Genomic DNA, 24,788 nt, shown 5'->3' on the forward strand with positions numbered 1-24,788 from the left:
CACAGATCCCCCCCTTTAGTGTCGTCCACAGATCCCCCCTTTAGTGTCGTCCACAGATCCCCCCTTTAGTGTCGTCCACAGATCCCCCTTTAGTGTCGTCCACAGATCCCCCCTTTAGTGTCGTCCACAGATCCCCCCTTTAGTGTCCTCCACAGATCCCCCCTTTAGTGTCCTCCACAGATCCCCCCTTTAGTGTCCTCCACAGATCCCCCCTTCAGTGTCCTCCACAGATCCCCCCCCCCTTCAGTGTCCTCCACAGATCCCCCCCCCTTCAGTGTCCTCCACAGATCCCCCCCCTTCAGTGTCCTCCACAGATCCCCCCCCCTTTCAGTGTCCTCCACAGATCCCCCCCCAGTGTCCTCCACAGATCCCCCCCCCCGTGTCCTCCACAGATCCCCCCTTCACTGGCCTACCTCATCTTCTGCTCGTGCAGCAGTGCGCCTCGGGCCCGCCTACTCCAGTCCTGACCTGACTACTCCTCTGCTTCCTTGGCTTCCCCCCCAGCCAGGCCCGAGCCGCGGACCGCCCAAGCCCCGCCCACTACAGCCGCGGCCCGCCCAAGCCCCGCCCACCTGGCTGCCCGGCTGTGTAAAAAAAATAAAAAAATAATAATAATTAATGCAGTCCGGGACGGGCCCCCAGTGGCGTAGGGCCCCATAGCCACTGCTATGGTTGCTATGGCTATCCCTACGCCACTGCTTTGGGGGTGCTTTTCTGCAAAGGGGACAGGACGACTGCACTGTATTAAAGAGAGGATGTATGGGGCCATTCATTGTGACATTTTGAGCAACAACCCATTGAAGATGGGTCGTGGCTGGGTCTTCCCACATGACAACGACCTGAAGCACACAGTCAGGATAACCAAGGACTGGCTCCATAAGAAGCAAATCAAGAGAACATCTTTGGAGGGAGCTGAAACTCTGTGTTGCTCAGTGACAGCCCCGAAACCTGACAGATCTAGAGGAGATCTGTGTGGAGGAGTGGGCCAAAATCCCTGTTGCAGTGTGTGCAAAGCTGTTCAAGAACTACTGGAAACGTTTGACCTCTGTAATTGCAAACAAAGGCTTCTGTAACAAATCTTAACACTGATTTTCTCAGGTGTTCAAATACTTATGTTCAGCAGTGCAAGACAAATACATTATTAAAAAATCATATAATGTGATTTCCAGTCTCTCAGAGTGGGAATGCACCTACAATGTGAATTTCAAATACTTCTGTTCCACACTGTATATCACACCTATTTCATAATCTTGGGGCCCCAAATATTTATTTTATTTAAATTTTTATTTATATTATTGTATTCTAATAAATATCTGTTGGTTTACATACAATCCAGAGAGAGGAGTGCCTTTCATATGCTAGACATATTCATTACTACTACACACTGGCATTGGGTGGTCCAGTGGACAGTGAATCCCCCAATATCCAAAGCACTAACATGAGAGCCTCCTGACCTACTGATATAATATATGCTATTTGCTGAAGTGAGACAACCCCATTAAGTACTGCCAACTGGAAGGAATTAAAGTGTCATAAATAAGATAAACTGAAAAAAAGCTAAAACTTTTTTAGATGCTGTTGGGGGAAATTATGTCAACTATTATTATTAGAAAAAAAATAATCTGATTTGATAAATATATATTATGTAATGGAAAAATAGTTATTTTTTTCTAAATCATCATAACATTTTTCTTTTGTTTAGATATGGATGCCAAGCAATGCAGCCTGTGGATGTTTCTACCTCTGGTTATGTCTCTTTTCACTACAGTTGGTTTATGGATAGTGTAAGTATATATAGTTTGGCTACTGATTTGGATATCTCATATCTTTTCTTTCACGTAGACTTTACGTGGGCGTCTGTCACCCCACTAAAGTCTTTATTTTATTTTTTGGGGTACTTATAATCCCTATACTGCGATATATCAATACATAATGTTATTAATCATTTTGGTTCAGTAGATAATGCAAAAAACTGACTTTTATCATATGCAAATTACCTGTCTACCATCAAGTAGGGTGGTTACTTGCTGGTAGCAGCCGCATCCTCCTTTCATAAAGACGCCCCCTCCTCATGTTTATTGACAGGGCCAGCGAACGCGCTCGTCCTCTGCTGGCCCTGTCTGCATTCAAAATCTGGCACCTGCGCCGTACCTGTCTTCAGTCGGTGCAGGCACACTGAGGGGAGGACGCTTACTCGGCCACTCCTTCCTCAGTGCGCCTGCGCCTGGTGTAGATGTGACGTCATCGGCGCAGGCGCATTGAGGATGGCGCGGCCGAGCGAGTGTCCTCCCCTCAATGCGCCTGCGCCGACTGAAGACAGGTACGGCACAGGTGCCAGATTTTGAATGCAGACAGGGCCAGCCAGAGGACAAGCTGTGAACAGCACAACTAAGATCTATTAAAGTGAAAATGCTTATGTTTCACTGTCAGGAGCACTATGGCCCCTTCATTTTAGAAAATGATGGAAGTCCGAGCTGTCAGATTTCAACAGATCAGCAATTTATGTCGTAACCTAGCCACATGCTTTCACTTACTTCTGTGGAAAAATGCTCTTAGCATTTATCATGGTAGTGTAAGAGTTCAATGGATGTATTCAAAACCATTTGCTTTATTGTATTTGGTGTCTTCAGGGACCAATGTGGGCTGAAGGAGGATGTCTGTCCCTGTTACACAGCATCCATCAACTTGATAAAAGGCCATTTGTGTCTGAATCATCAATTTCTGTTTGTGCAACTTAGGGCTCATGCACACGAACTTATATTCTTTCCGTGTCCGATCCGTGTTTTTTTGCGGACCGTATACAGAGCCATTCATTTCAATGGGTCTGCAAAAAAAGTTATTCCGTGTGCATTCTGTTTCCGTATGTCCGTATGGCTACATGCACACGACCGTTGTTTTGGTCCGCATCCAAGCTGCAGTTTTTGCGGCTTGGATGCGGATCCATTCACTGCAATGGGGCCACAAAAGATGCAGACAGCATTCCGTGTGCTGTCCGCATCCGTTGCTCCATTCCATGGTCCGCAAAAAAAATATAACCTGTCCTGTTCTTGTCCGTTTTGCGGACAAGAATAGACAGTTATATCAATGGCTGTCCGTGCCGTTCTGCAAATTGAGGAATGCCGTGTTTTGCGGATCCGCAATTTGCAGACCGCAAAACACACAACGGTCGTGTGCATGAGACCTATTTCTGTTCCTCACAAAAAATAGAACATGTCCTATTATTGTCCGCATTACAGACAAGGTTAGGACTGTTCTATCAGGGGCCAGCTGCTCCATTCCGCAAAATACGGAATGCACACGGACGTCCTCTATATTTTTTGCAGATTGCAAAATACATACTGCTGTGTCCACATCACGTTTTTCTCCCACAGTTAACATATACACATGATGTATATGTTAAACGGATGCCCTGGATGGATGCCACACAGTGCCATTTATCACTGTAAGTAGTGTTGAGCGAAGTTATGGAAAATTCGATTCGCTGCTTCGCCGAATTTTACCAAAAAATTGCTTTGTGACTAATTACTTCAAGTCATGAAGCACATGTCTTTGTGCCGCTCCCCTGTCATTGTGCGCCTCAGATGCCATGTTCATCGCTGATCGTGGCATCTGACATAAGTCTGTAATAAAAATAAATAAAATCATACTTACCTCATGCAGCCCACTGCCATCTTGATTGGAAATCCACTGCAAAATCTTACGCAGCCTGTGATGACGTCATCAGGCCGGTGGGCAGCGTGGTGACGTCATACATCACCGTGCACAGAATTTTACATAGAATCTTCAATCAAGATGGCAAAGGCAGGCTCTGTGCTCAAATGGATGAGGTAAAGATTTTTTTATATTTTACTGACATTTAAGGGAAAAACAGATACTTACCACAAAATACGAGGAAATTTAGCTTTGCGGCTAATCGAATTTTACCTTAAATTCGTATCGTCGTCCACTTCGCGAACTTCGATTCGCTCAATGCTAACCATAAGGTTCCATTGTAAAAAATATATATATCTGTTTAAGGGCAGGTTCACATCTGAGTTATTGAATAAGTTCCGTTATAACAAAAGACTACTTTTTCTGTCATGTTTAATGGAAACAAACGGAACCAGTATTTGGCCCCATAGGGTTTCATATGAATAGCGATGAGGGGCCTGGGCACCGTCCGCTTGAACGCCATCCCTGGGCACCTTCAGACAAAATTTGCATATTGAATAATTTTTTATATTTTTTTATAAGCGACGGACAGCTAAACAGTAAGTAGCATTCACATATGGGGACTATATGCGGATAATGGAGTTAGTGTTATATAATGGTCAGTATAGGTGAAAGACTCCTTTTAAATGGCTGCCATTTTGCATTCCATCCTAGAATTTCGTTATATTTCGTTATCATTCTGCTATAATGGAATTCAATAACGCCGAGGCGAACCTGCCCTAACGTACATTTTTTGTTGAACTCTGCAGGATGGAAATTTGTGTACTACACTGTACACTTTTGCATCCTTTTTTTCCCAATGTATATGTTAAAACGTGGGACAAAAATATTATTTGAACGCAGCCTGAGGCTACATGCACACGAACGTTGTTTGTTTCCGTGTCCGTTACATTATTTTTTTTTTGCAGATAGGATGCGGATCCATTCATTTAAATGGGTCCACAAAAAACACAGACAGCACACCATGTGCTGTCCGCATCAGTATGTCCGTAACGTTGCTCTGCAAAAAAAATAGTGCATGTCCTATTTTTTTCTAGTTTGCAGACAAAGATAGGCATTATTACAATAAATCCGCCCAAAAAATGGATCCGCAAAAAAAACGGAACGTCATCTTTTTTTGCGGATCCGCAATTTGCGGACGGCAAAACACATACGGTCGTGTGCATGTAGCCTTACTTGCATACCAGTTTCCGTGTGCTCTCCGGATTACTTGGAGCCGCTAACAGTGGATGCACCCGGACGTGCACCATATTTCATACAAATGATAGAGAGAAAAAATTGTTGGCTGCAGGCAATGGTCAATGAGTTCTTAATATTACTGATACAGTGGAATTTAAATGTTCACTTTGATTTTCTGTCGCAGGTACTTCATTGCTATAGAAGATAATAAGATTTTTCCTTTGACCCTAGACAGGTAAGTACATTAGCTTAAGATTTGCTAATGTGTGTGTGTACCTATAATGCCTTTAATCCAGGCTCTAGTATTAAGTTAAAAACTATGCTTATATGAAGTATTAACCCCTTTAGGATGCCTATTTTTTCTTGCTCTCCTTCCAAGGGCCATAACTTTATGTTACCGTTGACATTGTTGTTTTTTTGTATTTTTTTGTGGCACAAGTACTTTTTAATGGCACCATTTAACACCTTCCCTATCACAACACTAAGCGCAGTGAGTTGACTCAGTGCTGTAATAGTCCTTAAGTAGTTAATGTTCCATATAATTTATTACAAAACTGCAAAAAATTGAAATTCCACCATTGTTATTTGAGTTTTGTTAATTTGGGGGTTTACAGCATTCACTATATAGTAAAAATGACGAGACAACCTCATTCTGCGCATTCAATTATGATGATACCAAATTGATATAGTTTCTATTATATTTTACTACTAGTGAATAAATAAAGCAAAAAAGTTTCAAACATTAAAATCCTTTTCTAGAAAGAAATTGTGTTGTGCTGCCATATTCTGATACCCATGACTTTTTTATTTCACCAGAGGTATACGAGGGCTCTTTCTTTCGAGGGGAACTGTAGTATTTATGGCATTGAGTGTTTTTTTTTTTCACGTTCACCGTATGTGATAAATAACATGGTATTTGAATATTTTGGATATTTAGATGTGGCTATACCAATAATATTTATATATTTTTATATCAGAAGTTGGAAATGGGGGGTGTTTTAATTTTTATAAGCTTTTTCTATAAACATTTCTTTTTCAATTTTCCTTGAGGATTGAACTTGCGATTGTTTGTATCATTTGTAGCAGGAAATTTAATAGGAGCCATAACATGGCAGACCTGGGGCCCTCAGCAGCTATAGCAACCGATTGCGGTGGTGCTGATTAGAGGACAGAGGGCGTGTCCTCCTGTCTAAACACTCAGATGCTACAGTCAATATTAGCCACCACATCTGAGGAGGTTAAGAGGCTGGGATCAGAGTTATCTCCCATCTCAGCTGCTGCAGGCAGGTCTCAGATGAGGCCTCATTCACACGACCATGTTTTTGGTACTGGTTAATAAAGGTATCCTTTTTTCTAGTGATATTAAAACATCTGATTACATTTTTGATAGGTAACAATACATTTTTATAAAACTGCAAAAGTGAAGCACAAACTAGCAAGCTACCACAAAGAAACAAACTACCGTATTTTCTTTGTTATTCTTTTCTAAGTAAGTCTTTACTTTTTGAGGTTGAAGGAAACGTAGATTATTGAAGGGGTTCTCCAGGATTTATATATATTGATTCCCTATCCCCAGGACAGGTCATTAATATTAGATTAGCAGGGGTCCGACTCCGAGGAGCAGGGGTCCGACTCCGACTCCATGAGCACTTAGACCTCGTGATGTCACGGTCATTGGTCACATGGCCTTGGTGCAGCTTAGCCCCATTCAAATGAATAGGGCTAAGCTCCATTGCCAAGCACAGCCTGTATTCAGTGTGTGACGCTGTGCTTGATAAGCTGCGAGTAGGCCGCTGCGCTCACCGGGAGTCAGACCCCGCCAATCTTATATTGATGACCTATCTTGAGGATAGCAATATGTAAATCCGGGAGGACCCTTTAAACTGCTAACAGCATTTTTATAAGTGAAGGGGAGAGCAGTGCAGACATAGCTAGAGTGATGGTCAATCAGGTTACATGATCGAGGAATTTATTGTTACATAAGTTTTCACGCCCATGGTGCCAAATCCAAAAGAACCCAGGAAGAGGTCCCTTTCATGTTTACTGCTTTGGGCTCTCTGCACCGAATACTTCCCAGGCCTTACATCTGATTGACAGCTCTGACGCTGGGTTCAGACCTGAGCGTTTGGGATGTCGCGCTCTGTATGCGCGATTGTACGGGCGTTTGCAATCGCGCATACAGAGACAAGCGAACGCCCATTGTCGCGCGTTCCCAGAAGTCTATGTACGGGAACGCACGAAAAGACGCCCCAAAGAAGCTCATGTACTTCTTGGGGCGTCGGGCGTTTTACAGCGCGATCGTACGCGCTGTAAAATGCTCAGGTGAGAACCATTCCCATAGGGAATCATTGGTTCTTGCCTGTTGAGCGTTTTACAGCGCGTAGGAACGCGCTGTAAAATGCTCAGGTCTGAACCCAGCCTAAGAGTCTCCTGATGGGAGGCTAGAGATGCAGAGGGGTGAGGCAGAAAAGCACTCAGTGCATAGAGCCCAGGGCACTGAACATGAAGGGAGCACCTCCTAGCCACTTGTGGGATGGAAACTTTGATTTCTCAATTATGTAACATGAATGATCACTCTAGGTATGTCTGCACTATCACCTATATAGTGCTGTCGGCAGTTTAAAGTGCTTAACACTGCTGATAGTTCTGATTTAAATAAAACACTGCTTTTCCAACCCCCTGTCAATCAATTATTTGAGGGGAGCCAATAATAATCGTATATAGAGCATATGGCCGGGACATCTTATCGAGAGACCACCCTTTTAAATTGAGGAGAGGGGTGGGCGGAATAAAAGATTTAATGTAAATTATTCACTTATTAAAATAAGTGAATATAGCAAGTCATAAAACCTTACGATGGCAGATAATATTATTATATTTAATCACTCAGATAAAAAGTTTTAACAGTTGCAAAAGTAGTGAATTTTAACCGCTTAAGGACCGGGCCCTTTTTTGTTTTTGCATTTTAATTTTTTCCTCCCCACATTCCAATAGCCATAACTTTTTTTATTTTTCCATTGATATAAGGGATTATTTTTTGCAGGATAAGTTGTATTTTTAATGGCACCTTTTAATTTACCATGTCTTATATTGGAAAACAGGAAAAAAAAAATATATATTTATGGGGTGAAATTGAAAACACCCAGAAATCCGACAAGGTTTTGGGGGTTTTGCTTATTATGGCGTTCATTGTGCACTAAAAATAACATGAAGTCCTTATTATGTGGGTAAATACCAAATTTGTGTAGCTTATATTTTAATAGTCCAGGCATTTTCAGACATGGCGATACCTGTTATGTTTATTAATTCTTTTTATATGTAAAATTGGGAAAGGGGTGTGATTTGAGTTTTTAAATCTGCCTCCACAGATGCTGCGGTACAGGTGTGTCACTGTGGTTCAAGGGGTTATGGTATTACCTAAGACTGCCTATACACAATGTGACCTGCAGCGGGATTTGCATGCAGATCTGCACTAATTGCTGTGCTGCACCAGTACTTCTACTTTGTTTTAAATAGCATATACAGACATGTCACAGCAAGTACAGATGCGGCTCAGCAATTAGCAGCCATCCACATGCAGATCCAGCTGCCAGGCTACATTATATACCGTCAGCCCTACTTAGATTTCCATATCAGTTGGAATGTACCAATACAGGTTTTTTTTTGCCAGTAATTTCAGTTCCTTCAATTCCTAAATTCTAGTCATTAATGCCACAGGAAGTCTGTATTTCATGAAATAGTTGAATTCTTGCTTTGCTAAAATCTTGGCAACCAGAATAACAATTTATGTCAGAATAATTTTAACTCCAGCCTTACTTTCTGCCTTTTCTTTTAAGACTAGATCTACCAAGAAGGCCTCCTTATATAAGGTAAATATTCTCAAGTTTATTGCATGGTAGAACCATAGTACATATTACTTGTATCATGCTATAAGGCCTCATGCACACGACCGTATTTTGTTTCCGTGTCCGTTGCGTTTTTTTAGCGGATAGGATGCGGACCCATTTATTTCAAAGGGTCCGCAAAAAACGCGGACAGCACACCGTGTGCTCTCCGCATCAGTATGTCCGTTCTGTTGCTCTGCCAAAAAAATAGTGCATGTCCTATTTTTTTCTAGTTTGCGGACAAGGATAGTCATTGTTACAATGGATCCGCAAAAAAACGGATCCGCAAAAAAAACTGATGCCATACGGAACGTCATCCTTTTTTTTTTGCGGACCACAAAACACATACGGTCGTGTGCATGTAGCCTAACTGTGAGAACCATGGTACATATGACTTGTATCCATTATAAAGTTTATAACATGGGAGAACCGTGGTACATATGATTTGTATCAGTTATAATGTTTATAGCATGGTAGAACCGTGGTACATATGACTTGTATCAGTTATAATGTTTATAGCATGGAAGGACTGTGGTACATGTGGCTTGTATCCATTATAAAGTTTATAACGTGGGAGAACCGTGGTACATATGATTTGTATCAGTTATAATGTTTATAGCATGGTAGAACCGTGGTACATATGACTTGTATCAGTTATAATGTTTATAGCATGGAAGGACTGTGGTACATGTGGCTTGTATCCATTATAAAGTTTATAACATGGGATAACCGTGGTACATATGACTTGTATCAGTTTTAATGTTTATAGCATGGTAGAACCGTGGTACATATGACTTGTATAAGTTATAATGTTTATAGCATGGAAGGACTGTGGTACATGTGGCTTGTATCCATTATAAAGTTTATAACATGGGAGAACCGTGGTACATATGACTTGTATCAGTTATAATGTTTATAGCATGGAAGGACTGTGGTACATGTGGCTTGTATCCATTATAACGTTTATAACATGGGATAACCGTGGTACATATGATTTGTATCAGTTATAATGTTTATAGCATGGTAGAACCGTGGTACATATGACTTGTATAAGTTATAATGTTTATAGCATGGAAGGACTGTGGTACATGTGGCTTGTATCCATTATAAAGTTTATAACATGGGAGAACCGTGGTACATATGACTTGTATCAGTTATGTTTATAGCATGGGAGAGCCATGGCATATATATGATGTATTAATTAAAACGATCTGTTCTGTATTTTTAAAGTGTTGCAGGTGATGTGCCCCCCGCAAGCTGTGTGTTTAGTCAAGTCATGAATATGGCAGCTTTTCTAGGTAGGTGGCGTTAAAAGTGTGGTTTGGGAGGTGGTGAAATATAATGAAATACATATAACATTAAGAACAGTGTAAAGTATACAATAATCAAAATTTATATTGATGTTCTATATAAAAATGAGACAATTGTAAATTATAATTTTTTTGCGTTTTGATGGAATGTTCATCATTTTCTACTGTAAAAAAAACTAGACATTCTGTTTGGAATTTTTAAGGGACGTTCCAATTTGAAGATCTATAAATTCTAGTTTTGCTATGGTCTGGTTCATTTTGACATGTCTGGGGCCCCAAACACATTATGTCTGTGGGATACTGTCATACCTCCAAGTTCCTTCCGGTCACACCTCTAAGCTCCATCTCCTGTGTATTGCTAAGCCCTGTCCCTTCACATCACTAAGCTTCACTCACTCGCCCTGCTAAGCCTCGCTCTTAGCTTAGCAGTGCAGCCTGGGTATTTCTCCTACTGCTCCACAGATGGGAAGTGTACACCTTGGCCCCTGTGTAGCTGAACCAAATACACAAGTGGTATATCCACCCCATTAGTTGTTTTCGGCAGCTAACCGCTTGTGAGCAGCAGAGTCCCCTTGATCTCCAGGGGACCCAAGCATTTGCTTAGTTTGTGTGGTGGTATAGTCCACCCCTTGTTCTTTGTAGTAAGGCTGTCAAAGCAAAGACATTTTATTGGACCCAGAGCAGTGGCTTAACTATATTGGTTGCAGCTGTCGCAGTTAACACTGCGTCCACAAGCCAAGCAGGCTCCACAGGTCCCTTTCACCCCACTAAGGCTGACTGTACTTCTTTAATGTCTGGCTATCTGTGTGTATCATTAATCTTTTGGTGCACTGAAATGCTGGTGTGGAGAAGGTGGAAAAGATTTTGTCTGGGGCTACACAACAACACGAAGATCCAATGTCACATTTTGACATCAGATCTATTGATTGTCAATGGGGTCCTGATGCAACATACATCACACTGCAACAGTTGCACAAAATCCAGCACTGTTAGATTTTTGGTCTCAGGGCACAAGCCGCACATGACTTTGCTATCACAGACCACAATGCAAGTCACGCACGACTAACAATGCAAGTCACACACGACTAGGACTTTTCTGTGATTGATTTATATTTTTACAGCAAAGTCACATCTCTAAGGCTGGGTTTACATCATGTTTTTGCCTTCCGTTTAATGTATACAAAAAACATATATGTTAACGGTTGCCTCATACTGATACCATAGAGAGGCATCTGTTCACCATAGAGTTCCATTGTAAATTTTTTTATAAAAACTAACGTTAATGTCTACTTTTTTTTTTACTGGACTCGGCTACACTTTTGTATCCTTCTTTTCTTCAATGTATACATTAAACAATGGCAAAAACATATGAGCTCATCCTAAAACAGTTATGCGACAGCAAGTTGCAGTCAAGTCTCACACATTTGACTGTTGCATGATAAATGTTGCTTTGTAGCTCCAAACTGCCGGATATTCCCTAATCTCAGAAATGAGATCATTACCTTTTTAATGGCAAAAGTCACAGCATAGAGTCAAGCTAGGAAAGCTGTGGAGAAGAATGCAGACAGGTGGCTGCACGGGTATAGTCCATATCTGAACCTACAGCCTAAGTAAGAGTAGATGTAACCGCACTGTACTAACATTTCAATTTGTAGATTACCGTATCTGGTGATTGCACTATAGAGAGGTATACTTCCATGCATAGAGCTCAGCCATTGTATCCAAGCCTGCTATATACTGCTGTCTTCAGTATATACATACTTTTGAAGAGAAGGGAGTCAAACCATGTGTCTTGAGGCTTGTGCCCCTGATTGCTTAAAAGGTACAGAAAGACTTCAGCTGACGAGTGTGGTGCAAGTTGCACAGGACGCCCCGGCAAATATTTAGCACTGGGCCTATGAGCCTTTCGTTATGCCCCTGACCCAAAAGCTATTAAACACATTGAATTACAGTGGCAGTGACTTTCCTTTTTGGGCACTGACATTTTCTAGATTTGTAACGAGTCAAGGCAGACCTTGCACATATACAGTTGAGAGTAAGTAAATCTAGCCTCATTCATGGAGCTCACTAGGAATTCTATATCCCTCATAAAAGCATGTACATTTTTACTAAAGGAGTTATTCCATGAGTGGAAATGAAAATCAGCCATCATATAGTACATGATAGTCTCTTTCTAAAAAAAAAAAACAGAACCAGTCCTGTACCTCACATGGATCCAGAGATCTGCCCATTTATTGGGAAAAGGGAACAAATCCTATGAAGCTCCACAGATACAAGGGTCAAATGTGTCACTGCTTTAGATCGTTTCTGCCGCTTTCACGTGTAGTAGTGCAGTGCAGGCATGATGTTATTTTACAATTCATATGATTCTGGCAATAGATGAATGGATGTTAATGGATTACATTGGAAGCCAGAGAGCAAGATAATAGCAAGATGTCTTTTCTTTCAGCCTTAATTATTGCTGTCCTGCGTTTCATACAACTGAAGCCAAAGACAATCAGCCCTTGGCTAAGCATCAGCGGACTTATTGCCTTATGCCTGACGTCGTTTGGAATGACTTTGCTGGGCAACTTTCAGGTACTTGATGGCCAACGTCTTTGTTTCCGTGACTTTTTTTAAACCTTTTTGGAATCTATCACATAAAATTCATCTGAATTATCAAGAATGTATTCAAAGTCTTAAATTCATAGTCTTCTGGAATGATATTTCTTGTAATATTGAAAACAAGGAAACGAGAGAGCCTGAAGCAGATGGTGAGAACACCATAAATAGGTAGATATAAACATACTTTATGCCAAACTATACAAAAGGTACCATACTGCCTTAAGACAATTAAAAATGTACACAAGGTATACAGAAAGTGAACAAGGGAGGACTTACAATAAGTACCCACTCCCATCCCCCCCTCATGATAGAAAGACCAACAAAAAGAAACAGTTCTCAGTCCCTAGTAAAGTCAATAATAATAAATGTGAGAATCGATAATAATGAAAATGAATATCACCAGAAAATGTAGTAATGGAGGAGTAGTCTTAGCTCCAGTGCTTCACAGTTACCTATCCCTAGGTGTTTAACCACTTCATTACTGCAGTATTTACCTCCTTCCTTACCAGGCCAATTTTTCTATTTTATTAATGGGCCTTTCTAACTGCAAATAACTATTACATTTTTGAGCCAACCTACGTGTATGTGATAATATTTTTCATGGGGCACCTTTCTTTTGTGCCATTAGATGACAGATATAATACTTTCAAAAGATATTAAAGGAAAAACTGTGAAAATTTTAAAAAAAAGTTACAAAAGATCTCAAGACAAAACTTTTCTAAAACCATTACCCTATGTTTGTACTGTGCAAATGGACACTGTGTCGCAATCACAAGATTTCAAAGGACTGGAGGGCATTTTGCATTTTGGTAGCTTATTTTTTTCTATTGCTGGTTCTATGACACCGTCCTTCCAGAACAGATGCTGGAGAGCGCCAAAAATAGATTAAAAACTCCTTCAAAGTTGCTATTTTTTATGGTATTATTCTTAGGCAAATTTAGACATTTTAAGCTTTTGACTTAAAAACAAAACAAAAAAAAACAAGACATATGTTTGTACATTTTAGGCCTCATGCACACGACAGTATTGCTTTTTCAGTGTTTTGCGGTCCGTTTTTTACGGATCCGTTGTTACGTTTTTTGTTTCCGTTGTGCTTCCGTTTCCTTTCCGTTTTTCCGTTCCGTTTTTCCGTATGCCATATACAGTATACAGTAATTACATAGAAAAAATTGGGCTGGGCATAACATTTTCAATAGATGGTTCAGCAAAAACGGAACGGATACGGAAGACATACGGATGCATTTCCGTATGTGTTCAGTTTTTTTGGCGGACCCATTGACTTGAATGGAGCCACGGACCGTGATTTGCGGACAAGAATAGGACATGTTCTATCTTTTCACGGCACGGAAATACTGAAATACTGAAACGGAATGCACACTGAGACACTTCAGTATTTTTTGCTGAACCATTGAAATGAATGGTTCAGTATATGTTCCGCATACTGAGCTAAAAAAACGTCCAGTATACTGAACGCAAAATACTGTCGTGTGCATGAGCCCTTACACACAGAAAAAAAACCTCTATCCTAAAAATAGCTCAAACTAATACCTATATTTTAAAGATTTTTTATGAAAGAAAAAGGAAAGGTGTAGGTTTGTATATTTTAGACACAAAGTCCACTATACTATTGCTAAAACTGATGTAATGGGTACAGCCAACTTAAGTGGACCATTAGAGGTACTCTTCCATGATAGGAACCACGCCTGACTTGTCTGTTATAGTAGATAGTTGTATGAAATGACAATTCTGGAGCATTAATTCCTATTACTGTGCCATTCCTCTTTGATTCCTACTAGAAATTTATGAATAAGGGTACCATGGGGAATGCAAGTAGTTAATAAAACACATGTCCGGACATGTGACAGGGCAGCTTTAAAGGGATCGTATATGCTCCCTACCTCAGAATTTTACCAGCTTGAAATTATATTACGATTGACTTTAGGTTTGTACAGGGTAGCCCGCCTCCAGCGATAGCAGGACAAGATGAATTAACCACAATTAACAAATGATGCTGAAAGAGGTCCCCGTTCATGTCTATACATCTTTGGGCAGGTCGGATTACGTTGTGTTGTAGAAATATTGATAGTTGTAATCAGCTTGCATCAAAGTTTATGTAAGGAAAAGGGTAAATCCCTTTTCCCTCAGCTGCAGTCAGAGACAGACCCAAGTGCTACCATCTTGATTGAATTCTTGCTGAGCACTCCTCCCTCCCGCCTTGCTCAGTCTGAGTCTTTTATTTACTAACAAAAGGTGTAAAAGGGGCTGGCCCAAGACAAGGATACAGGAAGTGAGGGCATATCAAAGGACAGGGAGGGGCAATCAATGTGGCTGGCCAGACAATGCACACACCCCATCCCTGTATAAGGAAGGATGAGTCATGCCCATTGCCCGACCAGCCAGGTGGCCGCCCACCCCCCATCACTGTCGGCATGGACCTCATTCAATACTGCTCCAAAGTGATCAGTATCTAATAAAGATCATTCTACTGGTTCTCATAGGTTTGAGATTATCTGCGAGACATTGCTACGGCTATTGTCAGTATACGGTACGAGTATACCGACAAGGCAGATATGCATGTCTTAAAAGCAGATATGTATCCAGAAATGGATAGCGAAGCCGCAGCAGAGGTATATCTCTCATTATGCAGACTTCACTTCTCTAATGTGTATAGACATTTGAAGGGAAGAAGCCCAGTGCTTGCACTTAGTGCTCACAAACCAGCAAACGCCCCCCTACACACTGAAAAGACGTCTCCAAGCTCATGAGAAGGTTTTCATACTGACGGTTTTACCACTGGTCCCGATTCAGCCAAAGTACCCTCTGCTAGAGCGTTCTTTGGCTAAATCCGACACAGGGAGACAGATGACAATCTATAAAAACACACACACATCCTAAAGTAAAATGTCCGCATAATAAAATTTCCACAAGAGTTGGCACATACCACTTGTGATGCTGCGGATGGTGTTTGTGATGTTTTCCTTGAGTTCATCTAGGGGATGTGGATGGTTAGCTGACACTTTCTGAGACTGAGAAAATTGGATGAGGACAAGCCTGGAGAATGTGGTGGCCATAACCCCTTGCTCACAGTTCGCTCCTCTGTAAACAGTACATAAACCCGTGTCAGGGGATTCCGTGAGGTTTGGCATATTGCCCCATCTTATTGGAAAAAGCAGGACATTTTTTTTCTTCTGGTGTAAGGCTACTTTCACACTAGTGTTTCTATTTTACGGTTTTGAGATCCATCATAGGCTCCAAAATGCATTCCGCTCGTTCTCATACCAGAGAGCAAACCGCAGCATGCTGCGGTTTGCTTTCCGTCCTGAAATGCGGAGCAAGACGGATCCTTCATGACCCATAATGCAAGCTAATGGGGACGGATCAGTTTTCTCTTACACAATCTGACGCAATGGAACACGGATCCATCCCACATTTACTTTCAATGGAGTTCATGACTGATCCGTCTTGGCTATGGTAAAGATAATACAACCGTATCTGTTTATAACAGATGCAGATGGTTGTATTATTATTAACGGAAGCGTTTTTTCTGAGCCCTGCCGGATCCAGCAAAAGCACTAGTGTGAAAGTAGCCTTAATTTATTGTAAAACTGTTCAAAGATGTCCAGGTAAGGGTGCATTCACATCAAAGTTTAGCTTTCCATTCTTTTGATCCATAAGAGGAAGAGAGAGTGAAAAAAAACAAGATGCAGTAAAAAAAAACTGATCCTGTTGCATCAGTTGTCATCCATTTGAGCCATGTCCATCTGAGATGCAGGACTTTTTTTCCCTGTCTAAAAAACAGATCCAGAAATGGCTCAAACGGATGAAAACTGATACAACAGGGTCCGTTTTTTTTTTATAGGATCCTGTTTTTTTTTCTCTCTCTCTCTTCTGCTGACGGATCCGAAGAATGGAAAGCTAAATGGTGATGTGAACTCAACCTAAATTATGCTGCTCACTAAATGCCAATTTTCTGGTCGTGAAGTGGTGTTTCGTGAGTCAAATGGGATTTTCAGCGGACCAGTACTTTGTATTCTGGGAATTTACGTGACCTGATAAATTAAACCAATCTTCGTCCGTCATGAAGTACAGCAATGGGTCCAAATGTCTATAAGCAATCCTAGTCAGCAACTAGGTCCAGTAATTTACAGTTTAGCTTTGTCAGACTCTTTCAGATCCTGCACACACATTATTCGGCACGGTTGAAGGCAGGCTGCTTTTTCGTCAGCCACCCTGTATTTTCATCCACTTATTGAAATCTTTAATCCTTCTGTTTCCAGACTAAATATGTGCATACCATTTACATACAGTACATGCAACAATGGTAGATTACAAGTCTAGTTTTTATTTTGAGCAAACTAATTTGTGTAATAAATTAAAGATTGTATATTCAATGTGAATTATTCTGTTCAATGCAGATTGTTATTGAGAATATGTGATTTTTATCCTCTCTTTCTAAAGGCAATTACTGAAGTTTAATGTTCAGATGTTTTTCTTCCTTTTACCAGTTAAAGAGCAATGAACTTATCCATAATGTTGGCACATCGATGACCTTTGGATTTGGCACAATAGCCTGCTGGATTCAGTCCATCCTGACCTTCAAAATAAACATAAAGAATGAAGGGAAAAAAACTGGAATCCCCAGAGTTATATTATCTGCCACAATAACACTCTGCGTTATCATCTGTATCCTTTCCAATCACACGGACAATGCATTGTGCGTGATGTGTGTACAGTATGTGTGTGTTCCTGCAGAGCTGATGCCAAGTGCACAGTGGAAGACACATGCCCAGATTTACTAATCCTATAAATGGCGTAAGCTTAGATACAGGGGCTCAGGCTGGATGATGAATCTGGTGCAGGTGTAGACAATTTTCTCTAACACTATATTATGGGCTTACTTTGAAATAGAATCTTACACCAGAATTGTTGAGCAGTTTGGTGCAAAAAGGGAATGGCCCTTTCCAGTGAAGCTCCACCACTTTCTGATAAGCTCAAACTCCTTTTTGATAAAGTCAGACAAAAGTGTTGAAATTTTAGGCTTGGACCGGATCCAAAGAACTCTGGCAGAGTCTAAGTTCTCCAGATCTGGCATAGCCGGACCCCGTTGACTATAGTGGGATGAGGAGGGGATCGCGCCACTCTCCAGCATATGAGCCGGGATTCAGATGGACAAAAATTGTTGCTTGCAACACTATCTGGCTCTACCAGATCCAAGGAACTTTGGCAGGGTGTTCTCTGCCAGAACAGCCTGCTGGATTCCTATGCCTCATTTGTAAAGTAGCCTAAGGCAGTCTGAAGTATAATATCTGACACAATGCACCACGAGATGCCTATGTCCTACACTATGCACCATCGGCTTTATGCTATCAAAATTCCACTCCACTTTTTAGACCGCCTTTGAGCTAGTATAGTTCGTGAGCACAAGATGCACTAAAAACTCTCTAAGACTGCAACTAAAGAAGGTAAAAATTTGGCAGAAAATTGACTCAGTCGTGTCTAGCATGTCTCAATGGGAACAAATTCTTGTTGTATGCACAAATTCTGCCACAAATAAACTTTTAGGTGCACATATTGTACATTAATATATCTCCCCGAGGGTGCAAACAATGGTTCCTAACTATTGTACATTTTTGATTCTCAGATTTCCTTTACATCAACTTTGCAGATTTTATCTTCGAGTGGAAGAAACTTAACATCTACGCACCAAGAGTTCAGTGGGTCCTTGTCATGTGTTTTATAACCTTTTTTGGCACTTTGGCTGTAGAGTTTAGACACTGCAGGTTTGAAATTATTTGTGTTGAGAACCAGCAGCACCAAGAGATCTTAAACAGCTTGTCTGAAAACATGTCTGATGTCTCTGAGTATCAAACTGACCAATTGTAATATGAACCCACCCAAGACTAACAAAAGAATATGGACAATATGGAGTCTTGTTTCTACAACTGATATGAAATGTGAAATAACTAAAGACTATAAAAGACAATTTACTTGGTTCTAATGCATCAGTGTTACCCAAATGATTTTTTGAGAGAATTCTATTTTGGTCTTGGAAAATCAAGTTGCTTCAATTATTGTTTGAAACAGTAAAGAGAACCCAATAGCAAGGTTGGAACAATAATTCTTATGGGGAAATGGCATACCTACCAAAAAAGCTTGGTACACCACTGTTATGGAACTTGTAAAGGGTCGAGGCCTGCTGCCATACTTATCCTTTCCCTCCCCATCCTCCTTAGTCTGGAGTCTCTTATCTCAATAACTGGGGCCAGAAAGTCACCTTGTGCTTGGCTCACACCTCCATATTGCATTACAATGTCAATCTTGCGTTGCTCTAGACACCTTTTGCTGTTAGTGCACATAGTTTGACACCTGTAAGTAATGATGGTGTTAGACTCAGTTCATGTTTCTCTTGGAGGCTTTTTTAGGAGCCTCCATCATAAATTCCTTTATTTATTTGTCCTGTCGTAATGATGGACACCATGACTGAAACTCTATAGACCTATTCATCATTAAGTCAATGGGTTCAGTCATCTGCCATTGCTGTCCATCAAAGGACAGATCCAGCACTCCATTACTTTTATTTTTCTGCCCCTTTGATGGAGCAGAAAATAAACATTTTAGTGGAAATGTAAACAGAACCTACCAGAGCATTTCCAACTTTTTTTTTTTGTTAACCATGAAATTTATAACGGCAATGAAGGCTACTTCACATCCATCACATGGTGGTCCCTCTGCAAACTTACTCCCCATGTATAGGATGCCATCAATCACATGCCATACATTTCTAGCCCCTTTAACTAATTATGGGGTATTTATTGGCTGTGGTTTAGGACAGATACCAAGTTGAGGATTTAAGTGTCCATTTTGAACCTGCACTACAATATTAACAGCTTTTAACTGAATGACTTGCTTTGATTGTCCAGGATTTTCATAAATTAAGACTAATATGTGCAAGTAGATTAACAGCTTACCTGCTCACAGACTATAAGCAAAAACAATGTGATTTAACATAATGTATTACAGGAAATGCTTTCCTTGTTCTCTGGGAACGCCATGTTCTAGAATGTTAATGGCAGTGTTACACGCTGGTGGAATTGCCGATATTCTGCTATTTCTAAGATGGAAATCATGTTTTACTTTATTATAGCAGGCACTCTTACAGGAAACAGTACATATAGTTACAGTCTAACAAATTGCTAGATGTGAAGGAGCTGTGCTTTCTTCGGTTTAAGTCGTGAGGTTGCTGTTTTTGCCCTCTATTTGTGGAGATATATGTTATTGTTAGACCTAAGCTGCATAATTAATTTTAAGTCGTGATTTGGAAAGTTTATATGTGCTGCCTTTTCCTAGAAAATGACAAAATTGTATTAAATTAATTAATTAATATTAAATTCATATTTTTTTGTAATGTTATGACAAAGTCTATAAGTCAGTGGAGTCCATTGGGGCCCAGTGGTATGTCATGCTGTGAATGAGGCAGTGCATTGTGAACATACATAGCTTGCTAGAAGTAGTCCTATAAAATACATTCAAGCTCAGACAGGAACCCACTGGGAGGTAAATCACAGGCATTTTACATCAAGTATGACATAGCACGTTATACTGCTTTGAGCTAATGAATGTAGCGTATTCTAGTTTACTTCCTTAACATTGGTATACCCCATTAAAGAGTATGATCATCGAATTATCCATCTCCACTGGGCAGCACTAATTTCCAAAGAAACCAATTCATTGTGTGGCACAACTGTGCTACTAAAAATTACTCATACAGCTTAGGTATTATGCTTTTTTTTTTTTACACTAACTTTAAATATCCAAATGGCAGCTTTAACATAGGAGATATTTTATATTAACATATTGTATATTTGCATAAAATATATAAGTGCTAAAGGCATATATACTGTATAGCCATTAGAGTTCTACTGCACATCCAGGCAGCTAACATGTCCATGCTAGTTTCAGTATTCTGCAAGATAATTATTTGTATTGTATACACTCTAAAAAAAATCTCACGTAAAAGTTAGCCATAAAGTGTTGCATTGTGTAGTGGGTAGTGATTTTCTTAATTTTTCATTATTTTATGACTTAGGTATTTTATTTTCCTGCAGAAAAGTAAAATCTACTGGTTTTATCCCTTTAAAGGGGATGTCCCTTTAAGAGAATCAACCTAAAAGGGGTTGGCTCACCTGGAACATTGGTGGCATATTGCTAGGATATGCCACCAGTGTCAGTATCCCACCTCTGAGACCAGTACCTATCTCTGGAACAAAGCTCCCAAAGAGAAAGAGCGCACTGTGAACGAGTGCCTGTCCTCCATTCGTTTCTATTGGAGCACTGAAAATTGGAGAGCATTTTTGGAAGACCCATAGAAATTAACGGAGAGCGCACTGCTCAAATACGGGCACCACTGCATTCACTCCTATGGAATTTGCCGAAATAGGCTAGCCAGTGCTCAGCCATTTTCAGCACTCCCACAGAAATGAATGGAGGTCGGTCACACATACATACGCAGTGCTCACTCGTTCTTTTTGGGGGCCCCCTTCTAGAGATAAGTGCGGGTCCCAGACGTGGTCCCACACCTATCTGACATTGGTGGCATATCCTCGCGATATGCCACCAATGTTCTAGGTGAGACAACCCCTTTAACTCTCTCATTCCAATGAATTAGCTTTAGGACTCATGCACTTAGCCATTACTATGGATCTCTGGATAGCTCTGATAGTTTGCTATGGGACCATAGACACTCAGAAAATTATGCTCATTTGTACGATTATTATTCACATTTTGTTTAGCTTAATCTTCTCTAAATGTCAAGCTGATTCATCCTGAAGATGAAACGTAAAAGGATTGTCTCGTAACCTCCTAATAGGGCATATGGTTGTCATAGAGGAGGGTTCCCTACTCATGACTACTTTTCGGGCAGGTTCATCCATGTTTTATATGGACAGCCATTCATTTGGAAATGTCTGACTAGAGGTGGCTTACTCTCACGGTAACAGCTGATCACCAGTGGTTAGAGAAGTTGGACATGCTCCCCTGGATTCTATTAAAAATAAAATGGGTTGCCTACTGAGACAGTTCCTTTGAAGAGAATCTTGCACCCCCCGATATATCTGTTTTAGTAACTACTTGCATTCCCCATGAAATAGGGATTCAGGAGCATCCTTCCTTTACCTCATTTCTTCTGTTATGCCTCTTGAATAATTATGAATACATTAACAACTGGATGTTAATATTCCCCTTATCAAATGGGTGAGTCTGACATTCTCATTGATTGGAGAGCGTCACAGTATAGCAACATACCCCCAACTGCACAACAACCATTTGTCAATTTATTCATAAATTTCTAGGAGGAATAACAGAGGAATAGCACAGTGCACAGCTATGAGAAAAGATGCTCCAAATTAGCTTTTTAATGAAGAACACAAGTATTCACTAAGATGGTTATCTCAATAGACATCAGAACGTGTCAGAATGACCCAAATCCAGGCTCAGGCATAGTAAGTGTTACACTCATATGTGGGAGGAAAACACCACACCAAGCATAGGAGGGAAAGGTGATACCGGAATAAGGCCTGGAAACTAGGGAAGGAAGATGGACACCTCCTAGAGAAAACCCTAACTCCAGTCCTGACAGACTACCAGTATAAACAGGCCCCAAAGGTAGAAAAGTTCATACACCGTATACCTAGAATCCTATCTCACCCTATAGGACCTTGGAACTAATGTCAGGACTGAGTCTACCTGTTCCTCCAAATGGAAGGACGAACAGGAGTCTCCCTCAGGCCTTATGACAAACAGCAGGGAAAGGCAACACACACATATATATAAACAAAATACAAAAAAGAAAGGAAACACTTATCTTAAATGAAGCTTTGGTAGCACCAGGAGCTCAGCCGAGAACCAACCACAAGCTAACCACAAGTTCAACAGAAGCTATAAACTGCATAGCATAGTGGGAGAAACAGCAATAAATAGAGAAGGTAAAATGACCACAATAGCCACACCTGGGGAAAGAAGCTGTGGCAAGCACCAGAAACAACACAGACGTCATTTGATCCAAAAGGAAAACATGTCAGATCAAGCCACATGTTGCCAGTCTCACAGATCTCCAGCCACCTGTCGCGGGAAAGTCTGAATGTCTCGGTATGTCCCTGACAGTAAGGCTGATTGGTTAGTACCTGCCGTTGCAGTCACTCAGTATCTTAGTGGTATATGTGAGTATTCTAGAGTAATTGTGCCACGTAGCATAAGGTGTCCTGTGGTGGAGATTCTGTACATTTTCATCTAAATTGTATAGAGACTGCAGTAAGTTTTCTAACGGCACCTCATCCTGATTACGCAGTGTAGAACACAGCCGACTTTACATGCTCCATACTACCCCCTGTGTCATGCGTTACACGACTCTGCTGTGTACATGACCACTTACACACATCAATATATCTACCTACTAATACAGGAAATAGCAGATTTGCCACTAGTGAGCGATGACCTGTTGGAGCCATAATAGTTGTCACCAGCTTTGATTTAAGATAGAGTAAGAAATTTCAGCTTGAAGAGGATAACACATATTCAAAGTATTAAAAAAAAAAATTTACTAGGGGGTGTTCTTGACAAAACCAATTTTAAACCAGTCATTAACATGTCTTATGTTCTATAGATCCTTCACTCAAATGCATACACAGGTGGCTATTAAACACTGTACAGTAAAATATAGTCTTATTTTATATATACATTAGATTATGGACAAAATATAGAAATGCATTTTGAAATTTATAAGAAGCACAATAATTTTTATTTTTATTTTAAATGTATCATGTTAAACTGTGAAAGTTTACATTTAGGACACTAATTTTTGTGCAGCTGAATTTCTGTGATGATTTTTTACACTCTAATATTATTGTCTGTCATAGTTTTTTCTTTATTTTGCACAATCACATTGGACGGTGTAGCATATAACATTTGTAATATACATCACATTATGATGCCCTCGCCAATTTTTATGAAAAGAGGGCATGGTGTGGGCGGGGCCACCAGCCCTGGCTCATTCAACATTATTCACTCCAGAAAGTGCCGTAGATTTCTTTCGAGGTACATGGACTGTCGGAGGAGCCATGTAAGTGCACCTTGTCATAAGTTACATGGCTCCTTCAGCAGCACATTCCTTATCAGATGACTCAAGGCCTGTGTGTTTACCAAAAGTATAGAGATATATATATACACACACCGATAATCCATAGTACTGGAGGAGATTTCCTGTACTTTAATATTGGTGACTTGTATCTAATGAGCGGGTCTGATACCCTGCTGATCAAATGTTCTGCAGTAGATGTGTTGCCTCCTGCACTGGGGCTATACAGCTCTACACAGGCTGGTCATTAACTTCAAAGGTAGCTGCAGAACAGCTGGTCAGCAGGAGTGTAGGGCACCAAACCCCTGCCGATCAGGTATTGATGGTCTATCCTGAGAACAGGTCATCGATAATAAAGTACTGGAATACCCCTTAAAATCCCCCGCCTAATGTTGTGTGTTATAAAGCTAAAACAACTAAGACTGTCAAGGCATAGACTGCACAAGACATCTGAAAATGTCCTGTGGTTTCTGGCTCAAAGACATTAGCCGCAGAACCTTTAAGTCTTCTAAGTTGTGGGGTTCTGCCTCCATGGATGGGACTTGCTTTAGTTATGGCCGATTGTTGGTGTGTATAGATTGTGTCTATCTATCTGTCCGCTCTATCTGATCATCTATCTATCTCCTATCTATCCTTCCTATCTGTGTCTATCTATCTAATCGATCATTTCTATCTATCTATCTATTATGTATCTCTCATATCTATCTAAAGATCCTTCCTATCTATCTGATCTATTTATCTATCATCTATCTAATACAGTTGTAATATATAAATGTAGTCAACTACGCTTTTCATTACAGTTATGTCACATATATCTCAGCAAAAGTTGTGCCCAGAAGTATACTACATACATAGTGTACCAGAAATGTTTGGGAAAGCCACTTTCATGGCCATATCCAGCTATGGTTACAGACAGAAAACAAATCCAGTGTGTAGTGATGGTGGAGTCATAAATCTTGTGCCCATTCTTCC

At 40.5% G+C, this 24,788-nt stretch overlaps 1 protein-coding gene across 5 annotated transcripts in view; it reads left to right on the top strand.

Annotated features, from left to right (window-relative positions):
- Window positions 1–22,323, top strand: part of TMEM150C (transmembrane protein 150C) — a 252,534-nt gene extending 230,211 nt beyond the window's left edge. For all 5 annotated transcript variants that reach the window (XM_044304729.1, XM_044304737.1, XM_044304753.1 and 2 more), the window contains 7 exons: window positions 1,703–1,784; window positions 5,075–5,125; window positions 8,727–8,759; window positions 10,005–10,072; window positions 12,534–12,661; window positions 17,194–17,371; window positions 18,354–22,323. In XM_044304729.1, the coding sequence (XP_044160664.1) occupies window positions 1,705–1,784; window positions 5,075–5,125; window positions 8,727–8,759; window positions 10,005–10,072; window positions 12,534–12,661; window positions 17,194–17,371; window positions 18,354–18,571 (756 nt within the window). In that variant the 5' untranslated portion in view covers window positions 1,703–1,704 and the 3' untranslated portion in view covers window positions 18,572–22,323. The remainder of the gene's footprint in view (window positions 1–1,702; window positions 1,785–5,074; window positions 5,126–8,726; window positions 8,760–10,004; window positions 10,073–12,533; window positions 12,662–17,193; window positions 17,372–18,353) is intronic.
- The last annotated feature ends 2,465 nt before the right edge of the window (window positions 22,324–24,788 follow it).

This window comes from Bufo gargarizans, chromosome 1 (assembly GCF_014858855.1).
Source record: "Bufo gargarizans isolate SCDJY-AF-19 chromosome 1, ASM1485885v1, whole genome shotgun sequence".
Lineage (NCBI taxonomy): Eukaryota > Metazoa > Chordata > Amphibia > Anura > Bufonidae > Bufo > Bufo gargarizans.